At 41.5% G+C, this 26524-nt stretch overlaps 2 protein-coding genes across 5 annotated transcripts in view; one reads left to right on the plus strand and one right to left on the minus strand.

Annotated features, from left to right (window-relative positions):
* Positions 1-75: 75 nt before the first annotated feature.
* irf10 (interferon regulatory factor 10) lies at positions 76-8908 on the plus strand. 3 transcript variants are annotated; one of them, XM_023299283.3, is made up of 8 exons: positions 1715-2548; positions 3850-4042; positions 4292-4368; positions 4809-4863; positions 6835-6933; positions 7037-7423; positions 7614-7732; positions 8365-8908. In XM_023299283.3, the coding sequence occupies exons 1-8, from the start codon at positions 2378-2380 to the stop codon at positions 8467-8469; spliced, it is 1206 nt and encodes a 401-aa protein (XP_023155051.1). In that variant the 5' UTR covers positions 1715-2377; the 3' UTR covers positions 8470-8908. The 3 variants fall into 3 exon arrangements, with proteins under 3 accessions (XP_035799283.1, XP_023155051.1, XP_023155050.1); XM_023299282.3 differs by having other exon boundaries at positions 1718-2548; positions 6832-6933; XM_035943390.2 differs by lacking the exon at positions 6835-6933 and having other exon boundaries at positions 76-2548; positions 7199-7423.
* The window catches only part of zmp:0000000926 (ataxin-1-like), a 21988-nt gene continuing 4341 nt past the window's right edge, over positions 8878-26524 (minus strand). Inside the window, exons 1-3 of one of the 2 annotated variants that reach the window (XM_023299278.3) lie at positions 15380-17045; positions 10891-12641; positions 8878-10611 (exon numbers count right to left, since the gene is read on the minus strand). In XM_023299278.3, the coding sequence (XP_023155046.1) occupies positions 10147-10611; positions 10891-12483 (2058 nt within the window). In that variant the 5' untranslated portion in view covers positions 12484-12641; positions 15380-17045 and the 3' untranslated portion in view covers positions 8878-10146. Of the gene's footprint in view, positions 10612-10890; positions 12642-15379; positions 17046-26524 lie in introns of those variants that run through there. The other variant, XM_023299279.3, reaches the window with a different exon arrangement.

Consider the following 26524-nt stretch of genomic DNA (forward strand, 5'->3'; position numbering starts at 1 on the left):
ATCTTTAATTCCACAGAATTTTGAACTGAAGTGGTGAATATTGATTGAGTGGACCGTGTGTAAAACCTGGGCTCATAGGTAATATTAGTTTTTGGGTTAAAAATTCTTAAAGAATGTAGGCTTATGCCGATTTTTGTGCTCTTTTCTTTGCACCAATCTGTGGATCAGTGTTTGAAGTGCCGTAACTTTAGAGATAATGTAGCTAGAGTCCTGAAATTTTGCAGGCTCATTGATATGTAAATATGGTCTTTGCAGAAATGATACAAACCGTTAATTTTTTAAACCAAATTTGCACCATCATGTAACTGGTTTGTATTGTTCTATCAGTGAGCCCGCACAATTTCAAGACTCTAGCTACATTGTTTCTCAAGTTATGAGACTTATTGTGCAGCAGATTGGTGCGAAGAAAGCCACACAAAAGTTGACTTGAGTTACAACACCTGTGACCAAGACTTTTACACGTTTTGCTTCCTAATGTTCATACGCACTGGGAAAAAAAAATCTGACAGATTTGAGGTGAGGCATGAACTTTTTTTAAAAGTTTGGTCAACTGAGGTGTGAAACTGTCTCACAATAATCACAGTATGACTGAGAGAAAGATGGCTGAAACTATAGGTGTACAAGTTTACTTGCTAACATAATGACTTGCAAACACAGGTTTGACGATGGAAGTAAAGGCAAGGGAGTTCACTGAGGCTGCATATGTAGATTTGTGTGCTACCCCGCTGTTTCCAGTATCGGAACAGTTTCCTGTCATCTCACCAAGACCAGCAATAAGTAAAAGTGACTGACAGCTGTAATGGATTAGGTACTTTAATGTCTGAGCCCTGAACTTTAACAACAAGATTGATGTTTTTGTATCCACCTGGTGATTCTGTGGTATTGAGCACCCAACATGGGATGAGCCTACAAAAAAAAAGCTTGAAATGACAGTTTATCCACAATTTTGAAATTCAACATTATTAGCTTTTACTATTAGCTATTATTAGTGAAAGCTTCATACATTAAAACAAATTCTTTGAAGAGAAAGATGGTTGAAACAGGCCAAAGTTTCAGACTGTGATGACTTACTCCACTCTAGGTGCTTGAGTGTACTTGTCGATACAATAACTTGCCAATGCAGGCCTGACACTGGAAATATTAAAAGTTCAGACGTTGCATATGTAGATTTTTGTGTCACCCCACAGTTTCCTGTAAACTCACAAAGATCAGCAAAAAGCATCCCCGGCTGACGAACTAGATGTAACAGAAGTCCTCCTACTGATGGCACTTTAATATATGGGCCTTGTTAATAACAGCACTGATGTTTTTGCACTCGTGTCAATGCAACATATTACTTCTGCTTATTATCTGGTGGACGGATGTTTGGTTGAGTCAGTCAGATATACACTGCCCTCTGCTGGGCTGTTTTAAAACTTTTAAACATTCTGTCACACTGACACTTCTATATTTTACACCTCTTATCTTATTCTGAACTTAGCATTTTCATTGATTCTTTCAGTATCATTGGCAAAAAAGTGGCTGCATGTTCAGTGACAAACATGAACCCTGTAGATTAAAGGAGTGGTCTCTGGGAAAAAAAAAAACTGTACACCCACATACTTTCATTTTCACATGAACGTTTCGCTATGACTGTCAGTGTGTGTGTGTGTGTGTGTGTGTGTGTGTGTGTGTGTGTGTGTGTGTGTGTGTGTGTGTGTGTGTGTGTGTGTGTGTGTGTGTGTGTGTGTGTGTGTGTGTGTGTGCGTGCGTGCGTGTGTGTCATTCTGGCCAGTGTGATTAATGCTTCTTGGTGCTCTGTTTCTGAAAACTGTGGGGACAAATGAGAATTTCCAAGTTAGCAAAACAAAACTTTATTTTAAGTAGCAGATTTGTTGACTAGTAAGCATTTACTAAGAAGCACTTTGCTTTTTTTTGGAATTTAAGGTGGCTGGATGAGGTTTTTGCTCTATTTGGCAACGTCAGACTGACTCCAAAATAAATAAAACCAAATGACTAGCAGCATGTTTTTTTGTATTCTTGTCGCACTAATAGTTTTTTCATTTCTCATCCCCCACTCATGAACCTCACGTAGCAAAGGTTGAACTTTCTCTGTATCGCAGCAAGCAGAGAGGGGGGGAAACCGAAAGTATCAAATGAGCTCCAAACTTTCGCTTTCGCTTCCAAGAGTTACAATCTTAGGTGCGACTTCTGCATTTAAGTTTGCGGCGAGACTCGTTTGTCTACAATTTGCGAGCCTCCTTGTGTAATTAGGCCGATTTATTGTGTTGATCATCACATCAGAATAAAAGTTTGGATCTTTAATTGTGCGCTCGGGGCTGCTCTGCACATGTCTGTCTGAGGTTTTGCTCCTGAGAAGACGCAGCATGTGTTGAAGATGGAAGAAGGAGCCAAGTTGCACCTGAAAGAGTGGCTGGTAGCTCAGATAGACAGCGGCAGGTATGAAGGGCTGAGCTGGGAGGATGAGGACAAAACCATGTTCAGGATCCCGTGGAAACACGCAGCCAAGAAGGACTACAAGCAGACGGAGGATGCAGCTCTGTTCAAGGTCCGCACATTCTGCCAGTTCACTCTAAAACATGCAATAAATGGCGTTTTCGCACGTTTTTAAATGTGTTCAAACTGATCCAGGTCTGACAATCGACGGCGGTAAAATTACTTGGTTATTGATATTATTTTCAGTATTGTTTTTTACTTATCTATCTAACAAGTACAATACCAGATAAAAACTAAATCTGTTAAAATATAATAATACATAATAATTCTTCTTCTTCTTTGATCACGTAAAAATCCCTCTTTTTGTTGATATTAAAACAACATTGTAAAAGAAAATAGATTTTGTTCTTAATAGGATTGTTTTATCCTAGTTTACACTGATGACCTGAAACTGTTATTATTTCTATTGAATAACTCTTATAATAGTTGGTATAATAGTTGTAAATGTCCACATTTTAGATGTCGAAGGACATACATAACATATACAGATGATATATTATATAAACTACAGAATACAGTGCATTTCTGTGAATTAAACTACTAAACAGTATCAGTAGCTTAACCTTAAACATCTGCTGCAGGAAAATGTAAGATTCACAATAATGCAGCAGAGATAGTAATCCATAAACATGATATATAAAACAGTGGCAGGGACCATGTACTGGAGAATATATCTGAATTTTTTGGTGCTTTTTACTTGCATAAAGTTTTGAATGCAGCACCATAAGTTAGTGTGGTAAGTAAAAGATTGCAGTCCTGTTACCGCTCATCAAGGCTATTTTGACTTTCAGTTGATTCCATTTCTGTTGGTTTCATTCACTTATAGCAATGTGATAAATGACAGAAACCTGAATAGTGAATTAATTTCCTAATTTATTAATACGTATAATTAAATAATAATGTTGCCACTGTCACTGCATGTAAACATTTTAGATCATCACTGTAATAATGTAATATTCAGCATAAACCAGAAGGCCAGTTTCATCCTATAAATATCATAAATGATTGCAGAATTTAATATTTGACTTTCTCAATTCACCGAATGCCACGTCAGTGAAACTTGTGGGCGTCCACATAATGAGCAATATAAATATATTTTAAGCTAAAATGATCTGTGATTTTCTTTCTCTTCTTAACCTTTCTAAGATAGATTTTGTAAAGATATTAAATAACAGACAAATTTACATGTTAAGCAAACATGACACTGCCAGTTAATAAACTGCAATAAAATAGAGTGTACATATTGAAATACATATACTTCTCAGATTCGCCAGTTGTTTCCATGCCAGTCATGTTTTTTTTCCAGACTTATATTTAGAAGTAAGCATTTCACATTTCAATCCTTATGTTTAGGCCTGGGCTGTGTACAAGGGCAAATACAGGGAGGGGAGAGATAAAGCTGATCCCACCATGTGGAAAACCCGTCTCCGATGTGCACTTAACAAAAGCACAGACTTCCAGGAGGTCCCTGAACGCAACCAGCTGGACATCACTGAGCCATATAAGGTCTACCGCATTCAGCATGATGCGCCAGCCAAGCCAGCAGGTAAAAATTAAGAAAAGTGTTTGTCATATTGATTATATCTGCAGCTATAAAGCATTGGTCCTAAAGTCTGCTACATAAATTCAAGATGAAAATAAGGATTTTAATGTTTAATTTACAGTTTTTGACTTTACAAGTATTCTCCCATAAACTTTATTTTTTTCTTAACTGACATCTCTTGAGTTTCTTTCTGTCATGATAGAATGTGAGTATTTTCTTGCACTGATTTTTCCTACTTGTTTCTTTTCTCAGAGACTTCCCAGACAAAGGATCAAGTAATCAACCAGGTTAAAAGGTCACCAAGGAGCCCCACGTGTCTGGACAAACAGGTAAGACAAGACTTACAGACTGTAAGCCGTGGATCAACAAAATGCAGTTAATAGAGTTAATACAATTAATACACTTTTCTCACAGTGGACACAGCTGTAATACAGAGATGAAGAACTTGGTCACTTCGATTCATTTGTTGTAATTAGGGCACGTTATTTCTGTTATTTTTGTTCATTTACTGTATTTATCAATGAGAGAATTCCAGTAAAAAGGTTATTGTAGATCATCAATTCTTAGTTTCAGTAAAATGTGTTTTGCCTTGGGATTGAATCATGTATTATTTATCTAATTTGAACCAGTGATGTTTTGACTATGGCGTGCAGCATTGGAGGAAAAATATTTTTAAACTAATCTGGTCTTGAAAACAATGTTATCCTAATCTTATGAAAGCTATAAGCATCATGTGATGTGTACCTAACTTTGGTTTCTCTTTCTGTAGCTTCATCATCACAAGGAATCATTTCCAGCAAATAAAGAAGCAAAACCATTAACTGGTAAGTTTATACACACAAACTGGTACTGCATTACAGAATGGTTATGGAGAATCATGACAGTAAGTGTCAGAGAGGCAATCGAGTTGTGGGCGTAGGATTGTCGGCCGATTTGTCTTACAAAAAAGTTGGTAATGTTAAATTTAATCTGAATATTTTGTTAAAGCATCAGGCACCAGTTGTCCTCATTTGTTGTAAAGCTCTTTGTACATTCTCCCATCTGTGTTACTATAGTACAACCTGGTTACAGACAGGTGTGACTACACTCAAGCCTGTGTGCTCACACTATAAACAAATCTTTTAAGTATTAGATTAAAAGCCAAATGGTCACCATCACTACAATACCCTAAAAAACACAGTTTCCTCAATTTTGAGGTTAAAGCTGTGTGGAAATGAATTCCATCCCCACAAACATTAGAGACTCAGGAAGCCTTGCAGTATTTAAAACCAGCCTCATGAATCAAAATTGTCACCACTATTGATTGCCTTGTAGTTATCGTATTTACTGACTGTATTTATTACCTCACGCTGATCACCATAAATGTATTATGTTGTTCTATGTAGGGCACTGTGGTTGTTTTTTGTCTACCTGCCCACTGACAACACATGCAAATTAGCTGCTCGCTAACTCGGGTACAGTTACTTTACAAAAATAAACCATAACATGAAAATTAAAAATTGTGAAGTCAAGTTGATACCATTTGAACAATCAAAACAGGGTGTGAATATGTTTGTCTATGTCCCTCCAATGGGTCGGGTACACTTCCTCCAAACTCCAACATTGCCCCTTTTTGTGTCCCTTTAAGTATGACAGATGATGACTGGGCAAATGCAGGCATCAGGTTGGATATGCACAGGCAAGAATAGGATATTGAGAGTGGTTCTATTTTGCTTAGGGGTTACAACGGGCTGTTTTGAAATTTTTTTGTTATTTTTTAGCAGTGCTAAGTGGCATTCTAGAAAAATTGTCTGTCGCTCATAGGCCAGTCCGCTGCTTTGGTCTAGACTGAAATACCTCAACTTAAACAAGGTAGACTCTCATAAAATTCTTGCACATGTGTCCATTATCAGTGTTAATGGCTTATTTTTTCCAGTATGGCCACCATGAGGTTCATATTTCTAGTTTTGAGTTAAATGTCTCAACAACTATCAGGTAAATTGGCATAAAATTGCCAAAGACACTCATGTTCCCCACTCATCATCCAGCGCCATCATTGTGCCAGTTTATTAAACTTTAGTTCATGAGCAAATACCTGCAAAACTTAAGAGATCAATGTCAGCCTTTAAAATTTTGCTGAAAGCACTGCTCAGAGCTGTTGGCCTTGCTGTAGACTCTGTTGTCTTGTTTATTGATTGTTCTTTGTGAACCTTTCAGCTTTTAATTTTTGGTTTGGATCCTGGCAAATTAGTTCTTGACTGCAGACTAGTCGTTGGGTGTTCCAGTACATAAACACTCATCTATTTGCTAGCCTTCAGTGCCTTTATTCCCTGGCTGCAGTGCTTTGTGGGTGAGAAATTGGCAAGAGAGTATATGCTTTGTCACTACAATAGAAACTCCCACTCTGTCAATGGGATATCTGTGCTAGGGGGAAAAGATCTCTAAATCCCTAAAAGTCTCCAAAAGTACGCCTTCCTTCTTCAATATAAACTCCTACTTCTTGTTGGCCTTGGCCCAGTCATAAGTCTGTGTAAGTGCACTGTGTGGGGTGTGGTTTGGGTTTGTTTGCTTCACTTGTATGCCAAATTTTTGGCCCACATGGACCTCTTGAGGGATATATTAGGCTTTGTTTTGACTCAGATGAGACCTAAATACCACTTCTGAGTGTTATTGCACCTAGATGGACATGTTGGTAGGAGTCTTTGTTGTGAACTTTAAAGTAAAAACAGCAACAACAAAAACAGACTTTTTTTCCTGATATGCATACAGTATTAGGAAAGTTTTGACTGGATTGTGTCTCTGTCCTGCTTTAGAAGATCTGATGAGGGAGCACATGTACTGTGAAATAACAGGCAAAAAAAATACAAATGAGACTCCGGCTCTTATAACCTTCGTCAGTCCTTTCCTTGTGTCAGGTAAGAAAGCGTTGGTGATTATGCCAAGAAACAATACCAAATGAACACGCTGTAGCCTATTAACTGTACGACCTGGAACACAAGCTGCATTTTGTGTGCACAGACTTTCGTATGCAGGTGATGCTGTTGTACCAGGGCCAGATAGTGATGAAAGTGACCACCAGGAGTCCAGATGGGTGCTTCATCTTGCAGGGCCACGTTCCCCTGGGGAACGAACGGATCTATGGACCCTGCACTGCCCAACAGCTCTCCTTCCCTTCCCCAGCCTCTGTATCCTTGCCGCCTAGCATGGCTGAAGCAATGAATCGCCTTCTTTGTCACCTGGAGAGAGGTGTGCTATTATGGGTGGCCCCGGATGGGTTGTTCATCAAGCGGTTTTGCCAGGGCAGAGTGTATTGGAGCGGTCCCACAGCCCAACACACTGACCGGCCCAACAAACTGGAGCGAGAAAAGACCTTCAGACTGCTTGATGTACCTATATTTCTCCGTGGTAAGGCAATGCACACATACTGTCTCTGAACAAAAAACAATACAAAACAACAGTTTGACTTCATTACCTACCAGTCATATAAATACAAATAGAGCAAAATATGAATTATTGAAAAATAGTTCACATCATTGCTCTGTGCACAGAGGCAAAGTCTTGGTATGATCAATTTGAACACACTATGTTTCCACAGCGCTCCAGATGTTTTTACAAGGGAAGGGACCTGCACCTCCTTATGAGATTGAGCTCTGCTTTGGAGAGGAGTATCCAGACCCCAACGTACCTAAAAACAGGAAGCTTATTATGGCAAAGGTAGGCAGAAAAGGAATAAGAATTGCTCACCTCACCATGTCCTCTGCCCATTAATTCACATTTTGCATTTTTTTTTTTACAATTTAGACATTATTTACAATATATTATCCAGGTGATCAGGGACTTTAAGAAAATAGTATTAACTTCACAGTAAGTTTTCATTCAAAGTGTATAACATTTTCAGACCAAATTTGCCCTGATATTACAGGTACATTTTCCTCTGAGCTTCTTGTGAAGCAGAAATCACAATTGCAGTTTTTTAGATAAAAGTATTTTGTAAATAGACAATGATTAAAAATTCTCCTATCACTCTCCTTTCATAAATTCATTTTTTTTGTTTAAATGTGTTGGAAGAGAGGGAAAGCAGAATTATATTGAGACTTCAGTGATGTGAACAGTGTGTTGGTGTGTGTTGCTGTCAAGGGTTTTATCCACCATGTAAATTTCTCAAATGCGCCATGAGCTTGACCTTTGAAACTCCCATCTGATTTTTATAATGCATATTGTAAAGTATGTAAAAAATTTTATCCTCCTCGGAGCATGTCCGCTTCCTGCACCGCAGTAGCATTTTCAACCAGTAGAGGGCCTCATAAGCATACTGATCATGTATTGCACCGTGTCCTATTGGCCAGGTGGTTCCCTTGTTTGCAGTGGAACTGTTGCAGAGGTTCAACTTGGAAGAGACTGAGCAGAAGCAGCTGGATCTCACCTCCAAAACAGAGTCAGAGAAAATGTAGGAAGACTGGAAAAGTGACCCTGTGTCACGGTAGGGATGGACAATATACAAGTGGAATACTGAGGCTGTATTTCCTCCTTCCAATCATTATCAAAGACAGCCTCAGCAACAGAAAATGTTTCTGTAGAGTTATAGATACAATGAAGAAATGATGGCTGCATTGTAGTTCTGTTTGCCATGCATCAAGGGAAATTCAGAAAATGCGCTTTATTTTTTATCTTCTACTGATATTTTTTGTCCACTGTGCAGCTATACCGGCAACAGTTAGCTGTTATGCAAACATCTTGTTTATCAAAATAAAACAGGCTGTTTATTTACATGTAATGCAGCTTGTTCCTGTATTTTATGTTAATCCGATATTGAACATTTTGTTAAATGCTAATTTAAAATCATAGTACTTTACAGCAAATGCAGTGAATAAATTGACACTTTTAATTAAATCTATAAAGCTTTTTTTCCTTTATTTCTAGCGAACATCATATAACAGATTCACAATTTTTAAAAATATACATTTTTGTAGCTATAACATTTAAAAAGAAAAATCAACAGGTAAGATTTTCTTTTTGAAAATAAAAAAAAAACACAAACTAAAGTGAGAGAGTGTGCTGAATCGGAGGATATACCCGTATCTGAATTTAAAATACTTTCATCATTTTCCCTGCTTTCAAACATATACAGTACATAAAAAATGAGATGGGAACAGAAGCGTACAGTACACAGGGGTCAAGAGTATTCACAAAGCATCATGTTCCAACGTGTTATTAGCACCATTACTCTTCAGCCATACTGCACTTTTTACTCTTTCCATCATTCAGTTTTTAATGGAAAAACACCATGAGTGTCGAGGCGATGTGGCACAGACCTGTCTGTGTGGGTGGGATTGTCTGTTACGCAGTTTTCATTAGTGTTCTCCCTTTCTCAGAGATAATGTTAAGAACATATTGGAGAGTAATGCCTTGACGAACAATTGTTTGAAATGACTCCCAGTGATAAGAATAAAAAAAGGCGAAGAGTTGCTCATACATTCACCTTGCCTGCCCAGGCCGACACGTAGACATCGGCTCAGAAGCAAGAAAAGAAAAAAAAAAACGAAAATGCATTGCAAATTTGACAGAGAGATTGCATTAAATCTGTTTAGCATATTTACTGTATATAACATCTGTAATGTAATATATATATAGTCGATTTTTGTTCATATATATCTGCACTTCTTCAATAGCGTTTACTTTCATAACACTGATTGAAAATACCCTGCAGCAAACACTTTCAGTAAGTAGGTGTGTGGGACAACCATTACAAAAACAGAGTGAACACAGACATGTGCTTGATTGTCTCACTAAATGTCTTCAGTGTGTTTGTAAGGAGCCGCCTAGAGATCCTTCATCTGCTGCTCCCTTCAGGGCTGTGCTAAGTAAGGTTGAGGAAAGGAAAGGAAAGGAAAGGAAAGGAAAGGAAAGGAAAGGAAAGGAAAGGAAAGATGCAACAAGTCCTAGACTAGAGTGATGCAGATTAATCTTTTGGGCAGCGATTTGTTGAGTTGTTTTTTATTCCTTCCCTGCAACCCTGCCTTGAGGTCTCGCCATTGTTTGTCATGGTGGGCGCACCAGAGACAAGGAGGGTGTGTATGTGCTCATGTTTGTGTGTAAGTATGCATGTGTGCGTGTGCATGTGCAAGTTTCTACTGCCACTTCATTAGCTTTGAGCCATGAGGTAAATCCGAGAGGCTTTCATCAGTTCCGGTTGAGGGAAGGGTGTCCGGGGCAGACCAGCGCCGCTTGCGTGGACGCTGCTGCTCCTGAGCTGGAGGCTCCGCGGCCAGAATGCATGGAGGCGCTGGCGTGGTAGGTGTCGGGTGGTGAGGAAGAGGGGGAGGAGGAGGTGGGGGCGGCATGTCCTCCCTGTGCGAGCTGCTGGGCTCTGCTGCAGCCTTGGAGGTGAGGTGTGTGCGATGGGCCCTGGAGCTGGTACGCGAGTGTGTCCGGTGCGTTTGGGTGGGCGTGGGGGTGAGGGCCAGGCAGACATCACCCTCCATGAGCTGGCGGCAGGGCAGCCCATACAGCTGTGTGGTTCTCTGGGGACAGCAAGAAGACCAACCTCGGTCCTGCACAAAGAATGGATACTCCACCAAGACCTTCAGTAACTCCTACACAAAACCACAACATTGTTATAAACTCAAAAAAGAGCTCTCATGTCTTTCACTTTGTATCACAAAAATCTGACTGACGTAGTGAAATTTAAAAGGAATTAAACTGAGCTAAAGTATTTCGACATGAATGGACCAAGGTAACAGTGGTCTAAACAGTAACTGGTTTGCATTAACATTCACTTTGTCATGCAGTTTTTAAATAAATTTAGTATGCTGTAATGTACACGTATGTTACTCAAGAGTAAGCTGAAGCATATATCTAAAGAGAAGGCTGACCTGAGTGTTGCGGTCTGTGAGGTGGACTTGCAGGTGGCTGAAGCCTTGTGTGCTGCTGGGGGAAATCAGTAGCACAGTGCAGGTGCTGAGGTGGAACTCTGGGGAGGTATCCGCACTCCTCAGAAAGTCCTCGGTCCGCAGCTCCTCCACCCGCTTCAACCGCCCGCTGGCCAACTCGATCAGAGATCCCTTGGTGAAGTGAGGTAGGAGTGCAGGGGGAGATGGGTGAAGGGCTGGGGATGAGGTGTGATGAGGAGGAGACAACTCTCTCCCTCTGTCTCTTTCTCTGTCCCGTCGTCTCTCGCGCTCACTGTCTCTTTCTTGGTCTTTGTCATGGTGTAGTTGCTTCTCTTTGTCTTTACCTCGCTCCCTGTCCCTTTGTACGACCTTGTCTCTTTCTTGGTCTCTGTCCCGGTCTCTTTGTGACTTGTCATGGCTGTTAGGCAGACACAGGGGTGAGTGTGGTGAGTTCCTTAGATTGTGCTGCCTGGGTCCTGGCTCCCTGTGCAGGTTGTACATAGATGTTCCTGAGGAGCTGTAGAGTGGGTAGGCCTGGGCCTCAGGGCTGGGGTGGCACACCGAACCCAAAGAGTAATAGATTTGGGCTTCAGCTGGAGTGGCGCCAAGGTGGTCCAGCAGTCCCCCTCTACCTGCCCTGGAGTCTGGTCCGAGGGGATGGGGACTGGTGGAGAGTAAATTGGAACTAGTCTTAACTATCCCATGCAGATGTCTGTCCTGCAGTGAGGAATGTGGCTCAGGACCCTCCTGAGCTTGAGAGTCTGACAAAAATGGCCCTCCAGAGTGGACGCGAGATGTTAAATCCTCTTGCTGTCTCCGTCCACCGTTGGCATGGGAGCTGTGTGGACTGATGTCCAGCCTGGTTCTGCTGCTATCGTTCCCATATTCTCCTGTGATCAGAGGCCTGGAGGTTGAGGCAGTCCTGCTGCCTGGCCCATCCAGGCCATTTGGCCTCTTGCCCAAGTACCTGTGTCTTGCATCAACTAAGCTTGGGTCTTGGGGGTAAAGAGAGTGGTGGCTAAACAAGTATGGTGGGGAGAAGAGAGAGGAGCTGTACTCCCGCCGACCGCTGTTAATGTAGGACCACATCTCTCTAGAACTGGCTGGGAAAGGAGTCTTAAAGGAGGATGTGGAGGAGGAAGATGGGGAAGGTGGCAATGAGAGGGGACCTTCCCCTCTAAGCCACCTGGAGTGGTGTGGCAGGGTTGAGGCGAGGGGATCATCTCTCCAAGCGGGAGACACTGAGCCCCTCCTCTCGCTGACCTGCCCTGGGAAAAGGGGGAGAGAGACAGAGGGGGAGTAGCTGAGGGGCCATGGTATGGGCACTTGGAGGCCTGGTGCTGGGGCAGGAAGGGGTGGAGGAGTGTGCAGGAGATGGGGGTTTGGGTTAGTCAGGACTCGGTCCCTGTCACTGGCATCCCTGCCTCCCTCCCCTCTCCCTGTGCTGGACCGACTCCGGAGCGGCACAGGGGGTTTAAACTCATCCAGAGGGACGTGGTGTTCTGCTGATCCTTGCCGAGACTCCCTCTTCTTGGGAGGGAGGCACTCTTTGCCGCGGTCAGGGCTGGGATTCATGGGTGGGCTCCAGCGGCAGTGGGGGCCCCCTGTGTGTGGGTGTAGGCTAGGTCACATGGGCCTCACGGGAAAACGAGGGGCGCAGACAGAGGGGAAGGCTGATACACAGCATCACTGTCAGATCACTGTCGATTCTTTTGTACTGAAGCACCACTCACCTACACACAGGATGAAGGAGGACAGAAGAAGAGATAAGGTTGGTGAAAGGGAGGGAGGGGACAGAGACAGAAGTAACAGAGATTAAGTGTGAACATTGAAAAAGAACAGTCTGTCAGGTCCTGGCATCAGTTGCAGTTAAGACTTAGCTGTCAGTCTGGTCAGACATACAAACAAACATTTGGCTGAATCAGACAGATGGAGAGATATCAGCGAGTGACTCCCTCTTCCAAACTACTTTAAAGAGGTTAAAAACTCTTAGCTTTCTGGTAGCTGCTGCTAATTAGTCATTACCTATGTGCAGTGTGGTGGGACTGAAACTACCCAACTTACTCGTTTCATTCAAACACATTACTCCCACATGTGGGCTAAAAATACATTTTGCAGCCAATGAAGTTCAGAGGCAGTGCAGTATGTGTGTGCAAAAACACACACACACATAGAGCACTCGCAGCAGGAGAGTTTTCATCTCTGACTCTCGGGGGATGATTGGAATATGTAGATATGTTTTTGTACCACTTTCATGAACCGCCCCCACGACACCGTCGGGTGTTCTCTGTATTCTATATAAGCTTACAACTACCACCCCCCCACCCCTTCTTATTCAGGCACACACATGGACAGCAGCAGACATGCAAATGCTCCCTCAGGCAGCTGTACTTACTCCCCCAGTGATAGGCAAAGCTGGTCGCCACCCACCCAAAAGCTGACAGAAACACTGTTGATATTACCACCAGTTGTTGTGGATACAGGATATGTGCCTTTGCATATTAATTACGTGTCACAGCAGGAGTGCGGGGAAATATGTGTGATTGTTTGTGTGTGTGCATGCATGTATGCCATGTTCGCCCGTGCAATTTTTGTCTCTGGCAGAATTATGCGAACGTGTTTATTTGTTTAGGTCTTTGTGTGCATGTGTGTTTGTGTTTGAGTCCTCAAACGTGTCAGAGATTTTGCAGCCTTGTTTCATTCAGTGAGAAGTGCGGGGGAGCTCCACAAATTCTTCTCCAAATGTTTTAAATGAGCTCTTTTGAAACGATGGCTGCTGCGCTGCGAGCCCAGCTGTTCCCTCCACCGCCGCCACCACCAGCACCGCCGCTGCCGCCACCGTCGCTGCTCCTGCCGCCGCCACAACACCACAGCTCCGTGCAGCCACTCAGCCCCGCACTCGCCCGCAAGTCTGTCTCAACTGCCTACCAACTCCCTGCCGTCTCACCATCCGCCACACTGTCGCCATGGCAACTGTGTCCACACACTCACACACACATCCAGTTGGTTAGAGAGGTTAGATGGGGATACTCCATGGAGAGGCGGGTACGCTGTTGCTCATCAAGTGACTTGGTCCAAAAAGAGAATAAGTGTTAGAGTGGAGCAAGCTGTTTGTGCATCTGAGTGGAAAACTGAAAACTGGGTGGTGAGAGGAGGGGGATTTATTGTCCCACACGCAGACAGGACAGCTGTAATACAGTAGAACATCGGAAAAGCTTACGATGGACCATTTTTGGGTCAGTGAAAATGTTGCTGTTGTGATGGAAATCCAATGAAAGTGATATATTAAAGTTTTGCTAAAACATTAATCCTGAAGAACAGCAATAACTGACTTCATTAAAAAAAATAAAACATTCAAGAGATGCAAGGCCTTCGGACGGCAGTAACCAGCAGAACTCTTTACATAATCAATACAAATCTATGCACATATTTATTAACAGTTTTCTGTAAGTAAAAAAGAAAATTAGTATTTTTTATCTCGCAAATGTATTAAACATGTTAAAGTAACTGCAAATTCAAAAGAAATACAATAAATAGAAACAATAACAGCATCTCAAAAATCAGACATAGAAAAGATATCTCACAATGCAGTTTACGCACAGCATTCAAATGGTCTGAATTTTGTCAAATATCACTTCTTTTAATCTCTGCACTCTATTTTTGCTGTACAAGAAGTTAACTTCAGCCCAGATTCTTTGCGACTGAAAAAAAAATCTGGTTTCAGTATTTGTCCTCAAATGACTCTTACGCCCTTGTCATTTTGACAGCCAAGGTTGTCAAAATAGACCTAATATAAACCTGCCAAATAAGTACAAGAAAACAAAGAACACAATTGTGCATGTGGAGGAGTTTGCAGAGAAATGTCTTCTAACAGAATACTCCTACACTGTGCAGACATGCACACAGAGCTGCAGTTTAGCTGGAGCTACTGTTGTTGTAGTACTTAAATATATCAAACCGACTGATTACAGGCATAATGATGTTACACGTTCCTTAAAAAGAAATATTCCTCAAGGCTCTTGATTTGTTACTGAAGCGCTATTATTAAATACAAGTCTCTTTCATTTTGCAACTCAAAAACAAAAATATAACTAAAAGCCGGAAACCATTTGAATTTATGTTTTTGTCTTAAAAAGAAAAAAATTTTGCATTTTGCAACTTCCAAACAACTTCATATTTGACAGGTATTTACGCTGCTCCACATCATCCCGCCTTTTCTTAACATGCATTTCCCCAGAGAGCTGTCAAGCGCACCTCCACACACTCATGACTGTAAACCTCAGAGCAACAGAACTACAGAATATTAGCGGCCGGTTTCACTTAGTTTGCTATCAAAGAAAAATTAAGACTTGTAGCCCTATGTTGCTATTTCCAACAGACAAGCAGCAGCTCTTATCCAAAAGAGAGAATGTAGCAGCAGACAGACAGGCTGATGGAGCTGGTAGTTGTTGTGATGTGATGTGAGACTGACCTTAGTGCGGGATGAGCAGACGTCCCAGTGTTGGCAGTCATTCATATTCTAGTCCTCCCAGAGGGTCTACCCACTCCTCAGCTCCTTACTGTGCTACACTGCTCCTCCACAGCACTACCACCAGTTACAACACCCGCAGATATCAGCAGCCTCCAGCTACACACTGCCTCTGATCTCTGTACGGATGAAATAACACCAGCGAGCCCACCAAACTGAGGGAAAAAACTGTGAGCCTGCGCTCCGTCTCTGTGTCTGTGTTGTGTATGTGAGTATGTGTGTGTGTGTGTCAAGTGAGTGTGTGCATGTTTGTGTGTGCAAAGGGCTGAGGAAATGAGTAATATCTAGCAGTGAGAAACATGTCTGCTATGCAGAGCCACACAGGCAGACCAGTTGCTGCTGCCGCCCACTTGCTTTAATCACTGTGAGGGATAGAAACATGCACACACATAGACACACACAAACGTACACACAGTCAAGGATGCATACAGATCATATATCGGGCGGTATATTCTCACTATATGCTGCCTTTGTGCCGTCTGGCTTCATACTTCCCACATAAACTTTCACGGTTTAGTGTACCTTTCAACGTGAAAAATCCGCAATCAATCAATTAATCGGCAATCAAATTACTAATCTGTTCCCGAAGAATGCTTTTCTGAAGACATGTTGGCACATAAAAGAGAGGGAGGGATAGAGACAGAGAGGCAGAGAGACAGTTGATGAGAGACAGGGAGGGACGTGGTAGGAGGCTCATCCTACACACACTCTCAGACTTAGGCTTTTGCTGCCTCTGACTCAAAACTAAACCTCCCATCCATCAAGCACACACACGTACACACACGCACACACACACACACACACACACTTGTTCTTTTTGTTTATCTGTAGTTTCATCTGAATTTGTGTCCTTTGTTCTTATCAAAGCACTTTTTGACGAACGTGCTTGTTAAAAGAGCTTTCATGAATACATTTGATTTGACTTCGTATGCATGCACACACAGGCGTGCACACACACACACACACACACACATGCACGCGAACTCACACACTAAAAGGAGAACTGCAGGAGAGTTCTGAATGATTTGCTTCAGTGATTCAGACGGTACAAGTGAAGTGTGTTGGAATGGCTGGTAGGGCTTATGAGGACTGTATCAGTGAGAGCAGTGAAGTTCATTCACGACATGAAATTAGAAGTCCGTCTGAAACCTTCTGCAAAATAATAAACAGGCTCAGGGTTGAAAAAGGTTGAAAGCAATCTTTATGTTCTTTCATATTTCTAAAGGCAATTCATCCAACCTCTGGAACACAGAACAAAATGCAGACTCATACCCACCAACCAACAGTAAATTAGAAGTTAACCTTGTCTAACTTCTCAACCTCAATGGAATGAAAAGCTAATCAGACTCAGAGGTGTGCTCAGAAAAATCAGCTTGAAGGCCACATTGAAACATTCTCGCAGTGAGACGACAGCTGCCAAGAAATCTGGGTGGATGTTATTTTTATTCTTCTAAGTGAATGCTGACTGCGGATGTTTTGACTGTTCATTACATGTATCACAATTAATAGAGACTTAAGGTACATGTTTTAAAATTTTAGAACATCCTTTTTTTAAACTACAATTTTTTGTGTACAGGCCAACATGGAAATTTAAACAAACTGACTTGACAAGCATCAGTAGAAACAATAACTGCTCAGCTATAAATAATAATAATAATAATAATAATAATAATAATAATAATAATAATAATAATAATAATTGTAAAGATGATCTAAAATAAAGAGAAAACAGTTGTTCATAATTTTTAATTCCATAATCAGTACAAAGGATCAATAGGTCAAGAATTACTGTTTTCTTACTTATTCAGTATCATTTCCCTGTGCAGTAGCCAACATGTCAACACAAAGTTGCTCCTGTAAACATGTTTCTATGATTGTATTATACAAAGCAACCCATTGCTACTAAGGTGCCAGAGTTACCTTGGCAATTTAAATTATACTTTCTAACACATAATTATACAAGATAACTTTCCACCTCAATGCCACATTTATTAAATAAAACCATCAAAAGAAACAGCAAGTTTGAGAGAAATCATACTTTGTGTATTAAAGCATACAAATAACAACCAGGAAATAAATTAAATGTAGAGAAGCAAATAAAATAATTACTTTCTTCAGGAGATTGTTACCACTTCTGCCCTGTGATCACTTTTCAGTCCTAATACTGTCTATTTAATTATGGAGGACTAAAAGTGCCAAAATTAAATAAATAAATACATCATTAAATAATTAATTAAATATGTCATTAATTAATTAAAATTGGAATTAAATATTTCATTAATTAATTAAAATTGGAATTAAATATGTCATTAATTAATTAAAATTGGAATTAAATACTTAAATGTGTTATTAAATAAATATATCATTAAATAATTAAATATGTCATTAATTAGTTAAAATTGGAATTAAATATGTCATTAATTAATTAAAATTGGAATTAAATACATAAATGTGTTATTAAATATGTCATTAATTTATTAAAATAACAATTATTTTAAGTAAAAAACATATTTCATTATTTCACGATTTAATTAATTATTTCATGGTCCTTGTGTTGCAGTGGATCATGAATTAATTTTATCTGTCAACCTCGCCCGTCAAAGTCCGTGGGCGGGACTAACGTGAATCTAGTCTAATCCACTGCTTTTGTCTGCCTTGAAACCGGAAGTAGAAGTCTTTCTAAACATGGAGGCTGTGTAGAGGGAGAGTCGCTGTGAACTTTCTAGAGAGTTGGTGAGAGATATTTTAGACCTTGCAGAGTATGTGGAAGCAGGACCTGCTTACCGCGAGCATGTAGCGTGTAAAGCAGAGGAATTTATTGACGTTGTTGAAGTTATTTCCGCACTTTCCGACCAAGATGTTGACCGTAGAGTGACTGCAAATTTAGAGGAAGTACTCCGCCGGTTTTCTGGTACCAGGGTGCAACAGGAGCACACACAGGGACCAGGGCGTTTGGCATACCGAGGGAAGTTCTGGAACATCACGTTCTTTGTGGATTACCAGCCTGTCAAATTGCAGCGATGCTCGGAGTGTCGAGCGCTTTTCCTTTAGGACCTACTCGGCGCGGCACGGCTCCGCTCGTCTTTGTTTAGCCGCGATTCCACAAGCATCTACTCGGCACGGTACGGCTCGTCTCATCTTTGTTTGCGAGCGTTTCCATACGGACTAATTTTCAGCACCTTCTCGGCTGAGGTTCCCAGCGAGCTGAGATGAGCCGATAATGTGGCGTTTACATAGTGCAGGCCACTGATTGGACAGGGAGTGACGACACAGAGCAACTTCAGCACGAAAACAAAATCCTGCATTAAAAAATGACTGTAAACAGCGACGGTGTGCATTGCTCTTCACGAAACTCTCTGTTCTTCATAATTTTAATGTGACAGCCAGACCTGTACCGTGGGTGAATGAAGAGGTCGAGACTTTGTCTTTGGTGGCGGACCAAAGAATACAGAGAGAGCTGGACGGAGAAAGTTTATCAGGAGGTCTCTGAGCGGATGGCCGCTCACATATACAGTAGACTGTATATAAAGAGGACAGAAGCAGTGTAGGGAGAAGCTGAAAAAGCTCAAAAGTGACCATCGGTCCACCCAGGACCACAACGGCCGGCGTGGGTCAACCAGGAGGTGTTGGAAGAGGTTTAATGGAAGCTATTTACTGGCACCGCACCGGCGAGCAACAGGAGGGAGACTCAGCCGCTGCATTGTTGGAGACGTTCGAGGACGGTGAGTGTTTTGTGACTTCAAGAAACTTATACATCATTTATTCCATTGGTGGCAACCTTCTTTTAAGCAAACAAGTATTTTTAGAAAGTAACGTCGTTGTCTCCTGTAGCAGACAATAAGATAGCTAGTTAGCCATCGGCGCTAACTCCGTGCTCTGCTTGTATTTCGTGCTGCTGTTTCTAACGTTTAGCTCTCAGAAGCTAATACTTCAGTCAGCATGCCGTGTTTTTCTTGTACTTAGAGTGAGTGTTTATTTCTGTTCAAGAATCCCTTTCCACATGCGAAGCCTACTCCACCTCCGTCGCGGAGCCCCCGGCTGCCCTGTCTCCTCTCCAGCACCAGCTCGGACACCGACACCAGCACGTCACAGCAACGTCTTATCACCGGTAAGACACGGTAAACAGAGAGCATGGTTGATTTTCGTATTATTATTACTACAGGTGTAAATGCCTGCAAGCATGATCAGAACAACGAGACCAATGACCAAGAATTGAGGCAGGTGTAAATGCAAACTGTGCAGCAGCCAGCTCAGGAACGCCTGATGAAAGCTACATGTAGCTACAGTGACACATAAACAGAACACATGCAGCTGCATTTATTTTCTATTGATTTAACAAGTAAGTCACTCTAATTAATTTACGTTCTGGTGCGGTGTAGTATTGCAACCATTCTTCTTATAGTCACTAGGTAGCTGTGAAACTGAATGAAAATATACATAAAAATGAGAAAACACAGCTCTTCTTAGCAACTCCAAAATGTGCACAGGATGAAATGAAGTTCACACCACGTCGTTTTTGTTTGTGGTGGAGCAGTTACTGCTTGTGCTTTGGTTAAAGCGAAGAGTGCCAGAAGTTTATTAAAGTATCAAAGACATGATCATGATTGAAAATGGATGGACGGGTGGCTAAACACATCACATCATAGCTGTGGAGTCCTTCCAGCTCCTGGGGACTACAATCTCTCAGGACCTCCTGAAAAAGGCTCAGCAGAGGATGTATTTCCTACGACAGCTGAGGAGACATGGCCTGCCACATGAGCTGTTGATCCAGTTCTACACTGCAGTCATACAATCTGTCCTGTGCACCTCTGGATCAACCACACAGCAGGACAGAAACAGACTACAGCCCATAGTACGGACTGCAGAAAACATCATCAGAGACCCCACTCACCCTGGACATTTGGACTACAGTGCCCTGTACACAAAAATCGCCACTACTGTGTTTATAGCAATTACCATTTTGCTAATGTGTTCATACATTCCAGTCTAGCTGTACATTTCTGTTTATATTGTGTTCTATTTTACTACTATTTCTTTTTCCTCCCTGTTCCTCTTTCTATTGTTTATTTTTTATTATTCTCTTCCATATTCCTAGGATGACACCAACAGCCGAAACCAAATTCTGTGTATATTGTGTACTTACTTGGCCATTAAAGCTGACTCTGATCACTTTTCTGTCTTTGGTCTAGGCAAGAGGAAAGGGGGCCACAGAAAATTGGACCTTCCTAGCGTACTTGTGGAGATGCAGGCTGAGGAGGAGTGGAGTCATGCCCAGCATGATGAGAACATCTGGTTGCTCCTCAGCGAGGCAAGAGAGAATGAAGCTGGCCCAGAATACTGCCTTCAACCAGTCATTCCTGGGTGTGCTGGGGCAGCTGGGGTAGCTGGGTAGGCAGTGGGCAGCCGGCGAGTGTGAGCGAGTCCACCTCCCATAGACTTGAGATTTACAAGTGCTGGTCATATAATTAGAATATCACGAAAAAGCTTGTCTTTTGGACAACTGTCAGGTCAGTAGTCTTCCCCATGATTGTGTAGCCTACAGAACTAGGCTGAGAGACCATTTAAAGGCCTTTGCAGGTGTTTTGAGTTAATTAGCTGATTAGAGGTGTCTTCAATATTGAACCTTTCTACAATATTCTAATTTTCAGAGATACCAAATTTGAGATTTTTGTTAGTATTCAGGTATAATCATCAAAGTTAAGAGAAATAAACATTTGAAATATATCAGTCTCTGTGTAATGAATGAGTATAATATACAAGTTTCACTTTTTGAATGGAATTACTGAAATAATGAACAACTTTTTTCATGATATTCTAATTATATGACCAGCACCTGTAGTTGTATATAGTTTTACTTTTAGCCCTCCACTGTAGGAGAGGCCCACCACAGTTTGTACTTTGCACATTGTAAATAGTTTTGATTTTGCTGCTGACTAATAAACTATTTTGTGACTTATGTGATTGCATCATAACTTTTCATTTTGTCTGTTAAGACACTGGTAGGAAAAGAGTCAACAGTCTGAACCAAACAATTCTATATTCCCTAATAATGTATTTGTGTTTAATGGGATTTAACATGTTTTAACACAAACTCCTTTATGGTTCATAATTCTGGTGACTGAATTACACCAAAGCAATACTGATTTATCAAACTGGAATTTTCTTAAAACAGCTGTTTTAATGTTTTGGCGTTTAATTTTTTATTTAATCTTGCTAACCTTCACAAACAAACAATAGCATAGACACATCTACAAAAGTTTATTGTCAGAATTGCATTAAAGAAAACAATAGCGGTCCGGGGACAGAAAAACAGAAGTATAACAAGAAGAACAACTTTTAACTTTTGCATGACACGTAGTGCATCAGTGCATCTTGTACATCTCTGCCCTCCTCCTCTACACCTTGTGCCACTGCAGGCTCATGTGCTGCTGCTTCAGGTAAATCCCATGAAGTCTCATCAGAGAGCATCTGAAACACATACACAGCATACATATTTTAATACCTAATAGCGACAAACTGCAGCCATTACAGGGTCGTTCACAGGACTGATACACGATAGCTAGCGAACTAGCATTAGCTTACCCTTATATGTCGTCTCGTTCATATCCTCTTGTCTTCAGCTTGATACTGCTGTATCGCCTCCCAAACTCTCCTGTGTGTCTCCTGAGTGTTTCGACTCGCCGCTCTCAGCTTTCTCCGACTCTTCTGTTACTCTGAATCTGACAGAAAGCCACAGACCGAGCAGCAGGTGTACTATCGCCTCCATGTACATTGTTGCATTGCGTTTGTGTCGCACAAAAATGACGGTAAGGGACTTTCGGGCCACCGTGCTATGACGACTCAACCCACGATGAGGTGGTACTCAATGTAATGGAAAAACAACTAAACCGAGACGAGCCGTGGCGCGCCGAGTAGATGCTAAAGGAAATGCTAAAGGAAAATTTGTCTTGCACCGCATGTATCAACATTTGGGAAAGAGGACCGAGTCTTTAGCGGTTGCTAATAAAGTTTTGTTTTATTGAGTATCCAAACCAACGTAGAGGTGAATAGCGCCACCCAGTGTATCGGAATGTGTTCACAAGCTCTGCGTCAATCCATTATCTGGAATCGATTTGCCTTGACTTGATGTGCAGGGTAACCAATCAGGTGTTAGGATCCGCCCACCGACTTTGACGGGCGAGGTTGACAGATAAAATAAATTCATGATCCACTGCAACGCAAGGACCATGAAATAATTAATTAAATAGTGAAATAATGAAATATGTTTTTTACTTAAAATAATTGTTATTTTAATAAATTAATGACATATTTAATAACACATTTATGTATTTAATTCCAATTTTAATTAATTAATGACATATTTAATGCCAATTTTAATTAATTAATGACATATTTAATGCCAATTTTAATTAATTAATGACATATTTAATTATTTAATGATATATTTATTTAATAACACATTTAAGTATTTCATTCCAATTTTAATTAATTAATGAAATATTTAATTCCAATTTTAATTAATTAATGAAATATTTAATTCCAATTTTAATTAATTAATGACATATTTAATTAATTATTTAATGATGTATTTATTTATTTAATTTTGGCACTTTTAGTCCTCCATATTTAATTGCATAAACTATCTTAAATGTAATTACACATTAAGTGCAACATTCGTCGGTGTCTGATATCAAGTTATACGTAATAGTCCAGTCATAGTGAAAGAGCAGGAAGTAGGACTAGGTTCATCACAGGGTATTTACTACAATATGGAGATATAGAAATGACTATTGTGTTCTGCTTATGCATGCACCCTTTGATATTTAGCATATCAGACGCACACAGATGAACTTTAACACAAGGAAACACACAGCTAGAGTCACAGTGTGCTGACAATCACATGCGGCACCACCTAGGCATTTGGTCTGCCTCTGTCTGTCTCATTGTCCTGCTTTGCACTATTTAATCTGTCCATCACACACAGACACACACACACACACACACACACACACACACAGGGTCAGGTGCCCAGACAAGTAAGGTCAGATGAGGCAGGCTACATCTAACAAATCATTGCAGTGGAAGTGTAAAGTCGCAGCAGAGGTCAAAGATGTCCACAGGTGAGGCGTCTTTAGAGAGCACAGAAATCTCTACTGTCATTGTCTCTGTTTTTGTATTTTTTTTAATTAAAGAAAAAGCCATATTTCATTGTTTCTTTTTCTTTTTCTTTTTTTTTTTTACCCTTCCTCATGTGTAGCCTCGTATTGGGTGTCTGATCACGTTTCAGGCTGAGTGGGAGATCTATGATGGACGTCTGATGCAGCAGAAATTTGTTGCTGAATGTAACAGATCTGAACAGAGGGAAGAGTAGAGGAGAACGGGGGAGAAAAGGGGTGGTGGAGCAGGGGTGGGGGGTGAGGACATAGCCAATAGATAGATAGATAGATAGATAGATAGATAGATAGATAGATAGATAGATAGATAGATAGATAGATAGATAGATAGATAGATAGATAGATAGATAGATAGATGAGCAAACAAACTTGGCTCACCTGTTAGAGAGGGTTCGAGTGATGGAGCGATGAAGGGAGGAGGAGGAGGAGGGCAGGAGGGGAGTACTACAAGCTTTGTGTGGTGGCTTACTCTACAAGGAGCTGGGCTAAGCTGATGAAAAGGACAGGGTGATACGGCGATAGCTTATTGGGCAAAAGGCCAGGCCAGTCTTCAGGGCCCTGACCCATTCTTTAGCAGGATGAGCCAGCAGCCCTGCCCGCAGCAGGATCAACCACAATGAAGACAGGCTTATGGCTCACGAGTTACTATTAACACCCCCGTACACAAACACACACACACACACACACACACACACACACACACACACACACACACACACACACACACACACACACACACACACGTGTACGCAGAAACACTCCTGCAAAGAGCCACTACACGATTGATTCTTTGTGAAAATGTGCCTGCTTATGACTGTCTCGTACACCTCGCCGCTGCGCAAAGTGATAAACAAAATATTTGCTGTTTTTGATTAAAAAATAAGACGTGCCATAAGTCCAGCAAAACAAACACAACGCTGTGCCTTCTAAATACAAGCGCTGAAGACAGACTGTCCTGAACATTGCAAGTGTAGAGCTGATAGATAGGATGAGAGTACAGCAGCGTGAGTGATGCAGACTACAGGGTGACGCCTGTAATGTATTGCTGGCTTAATCCCTGTGAATCCTAACTGGTACGGCCTAAGGCAGGCTTAGTATAGTTCTGGGAGGAAATCCCCCTGTGTAGTGGTACAGGCCATTAGCCCCTAGGGTATAAATAGGGCAGCTATGGCTCCTTAAGCTGGCTTTTACGCAATATCAGTTAAAAATATGACTTGACTAATTACATGCAGGTCAGCCAGTCAGCAGAAGCAAAAATTCCTCCACCTCGTTCTCCTCTTCCCCTGACCGTGGCAGACTGTCGCAGTGTTCCTGTGGCTCTCGCTGTGCTGCTGTAAAGGCATGCAGACATGTGCTGCACATACAAGTGCGCACGCATGGGTCAGCATGGAGCAAGTGGAACAGTTAACAGGTATTCTGCAAACCTTGTGGCTGACATTTTCTAAGGCGGGTGTTATGTTGTTGTCATTCACTGACATTTAAGCGTCTACTCATGGGAGTTTCATTTTTGCATTTTTCCACTGTCTCAGCCTGATAATTTGCCTCTTATGCGGCATCTGCACCAGCTATATTTTCAGCCACAAAGCACTGACAGTGGTTTCAATTCGTAGGCAACATATGCATCACAAAGACGTAGAAACACACAAAGCAAACATCAGATGTGCCAATAATGGTGAGGTGACAGCAACTCTTATGCAACTCTAGTGATGTCACACACTGCCGATGCACAGTCATGCTTTTGTATTTCCATTCTTGCAGCTTACTCATTTATACTTAAATTAGTTTTCTAACTTTGTACGAGCATTCCTTCAACGGCAGTGCAGGTAGCACACTCTCTCGCTAGTTTGAGACATGATTAGCCCAACTGAGAGCCCTTGATGCGAGCAGAACTCTCACGCTATGAGATCAGTGGCGTACGAGTGGGGTGGAGGCGGGAAGAGAGGGGAAAGTGAGAGAGAGAGAGAGAGGTGGGGGAGACAAAGTCTGATAGGGTAAAAACAGCTTGAAAGAGAAAGGACAAGTGTGTGTGTGTGTGTGTGTGTGTGTGTGTGTGTGTGTGTGTGTGTGTGTGTGTGTGTGTGTGTGTGTGTGTGTGTGTGTGTGTATGTGTGTGCGCGTGTGCGTGTGCATGTGTATGTGCATGTGAAAGAGAAGGGGATTACTTTTCATTCCAAAGATTTGTTGTTTTTGGCACTGTCCCCTGGCGACTGCCAGTCAAACTGGGTTTCTGTTGGTTCTCTGGTTTAGCAGCAAAATGTCAGCAAGCTGTAAGAAAACATAGTGATGACATCTCCATGGAGAAAGCATGGCCAGGTCTCCCGTTGGTAGCTTAAGTGCCATTCATTTTCAGAGAGACTGTCTAGACTGGCTTCACAGATACTGTCTAGAGTACCTTTATCCCTGCCGGTATTCAAGGCAACATTGCTATACACTGCTATTATTGCTATTGCTCTACAACCCCTCCCACACCAAATCTGCCAACCAGCCACACACGGTCACAGTCATTTACTCAGCACATAGCTTATGCTGCTTGTTACAGAGGGTGCTGCAAATCGTATTGAAATATTATTGAGTGGGCTTAATGCTTATTTTCAAAACGAAAATAGGGAGAGCCCCAATTCCACTTGAGAGAGGACCTTTATCACTCAGCTATTTGATAACCTCGGCTAATAATTACCAAAAAAAGAAGAGAAATTAATTAGAGAAAAATGCTTTGAGGGGTTTTAGCGTTGCTCAGAACAAAACAGAATGAGTCGAAAAGCATTGCAAGGGTAAGGAAGGTAACGTACATCCAACTTCAGGACAGGCTTTCAGGACACTATCGATGCAAAAGGCTCACAGGATGTCTCAGATGTTACACTTTCTGCACAGTGATACCAAAACCAATACTGTGCATTATATTGTGTTTGTGGGC

The sequence above is a fragment of the Amphiprion ocellaris genome, chromosome 8 (assembly GCF_022539595.1).
Source record: "Amphiprion ocellaris isolate individual 3 ecotype Okinawa chromosome 8, ASM2253959v1, whole genome shotgun sequence".
In the NCBI taxonomy this organism is placed as follows: Eukaryota; Metazoa; Chordata; class Actinopteri; family Pomacentridae; genus Amphiprion; species Amphiprion ocellaris.

Excerpts from the sequence above, each read along its gene's own strand:
- irf10 (XM_023299282.3), top strand. The coding sequence starts at position 2,378 with ATGGAAGAAGGAGCCAAGTTGCACCTGAAAGAGTGGCTGGTAGCTCAG. Across the intron at positions 4,043-4,291 it reads TGCGCCAGCCAAGCCAGCAG|AGACTTCCCAGACAAAGGAT; the intron begins GTAAAAATTAAG and ends TTCTTTTCTCAG. Across the intron at positions 4,369-4,808 it reads CCACGTGTCTGGACAAACAG|CTTCATCATCACAAGGAATC; the intron begins GTAAGACAAGAC and ends CTCTTTCTGTAG.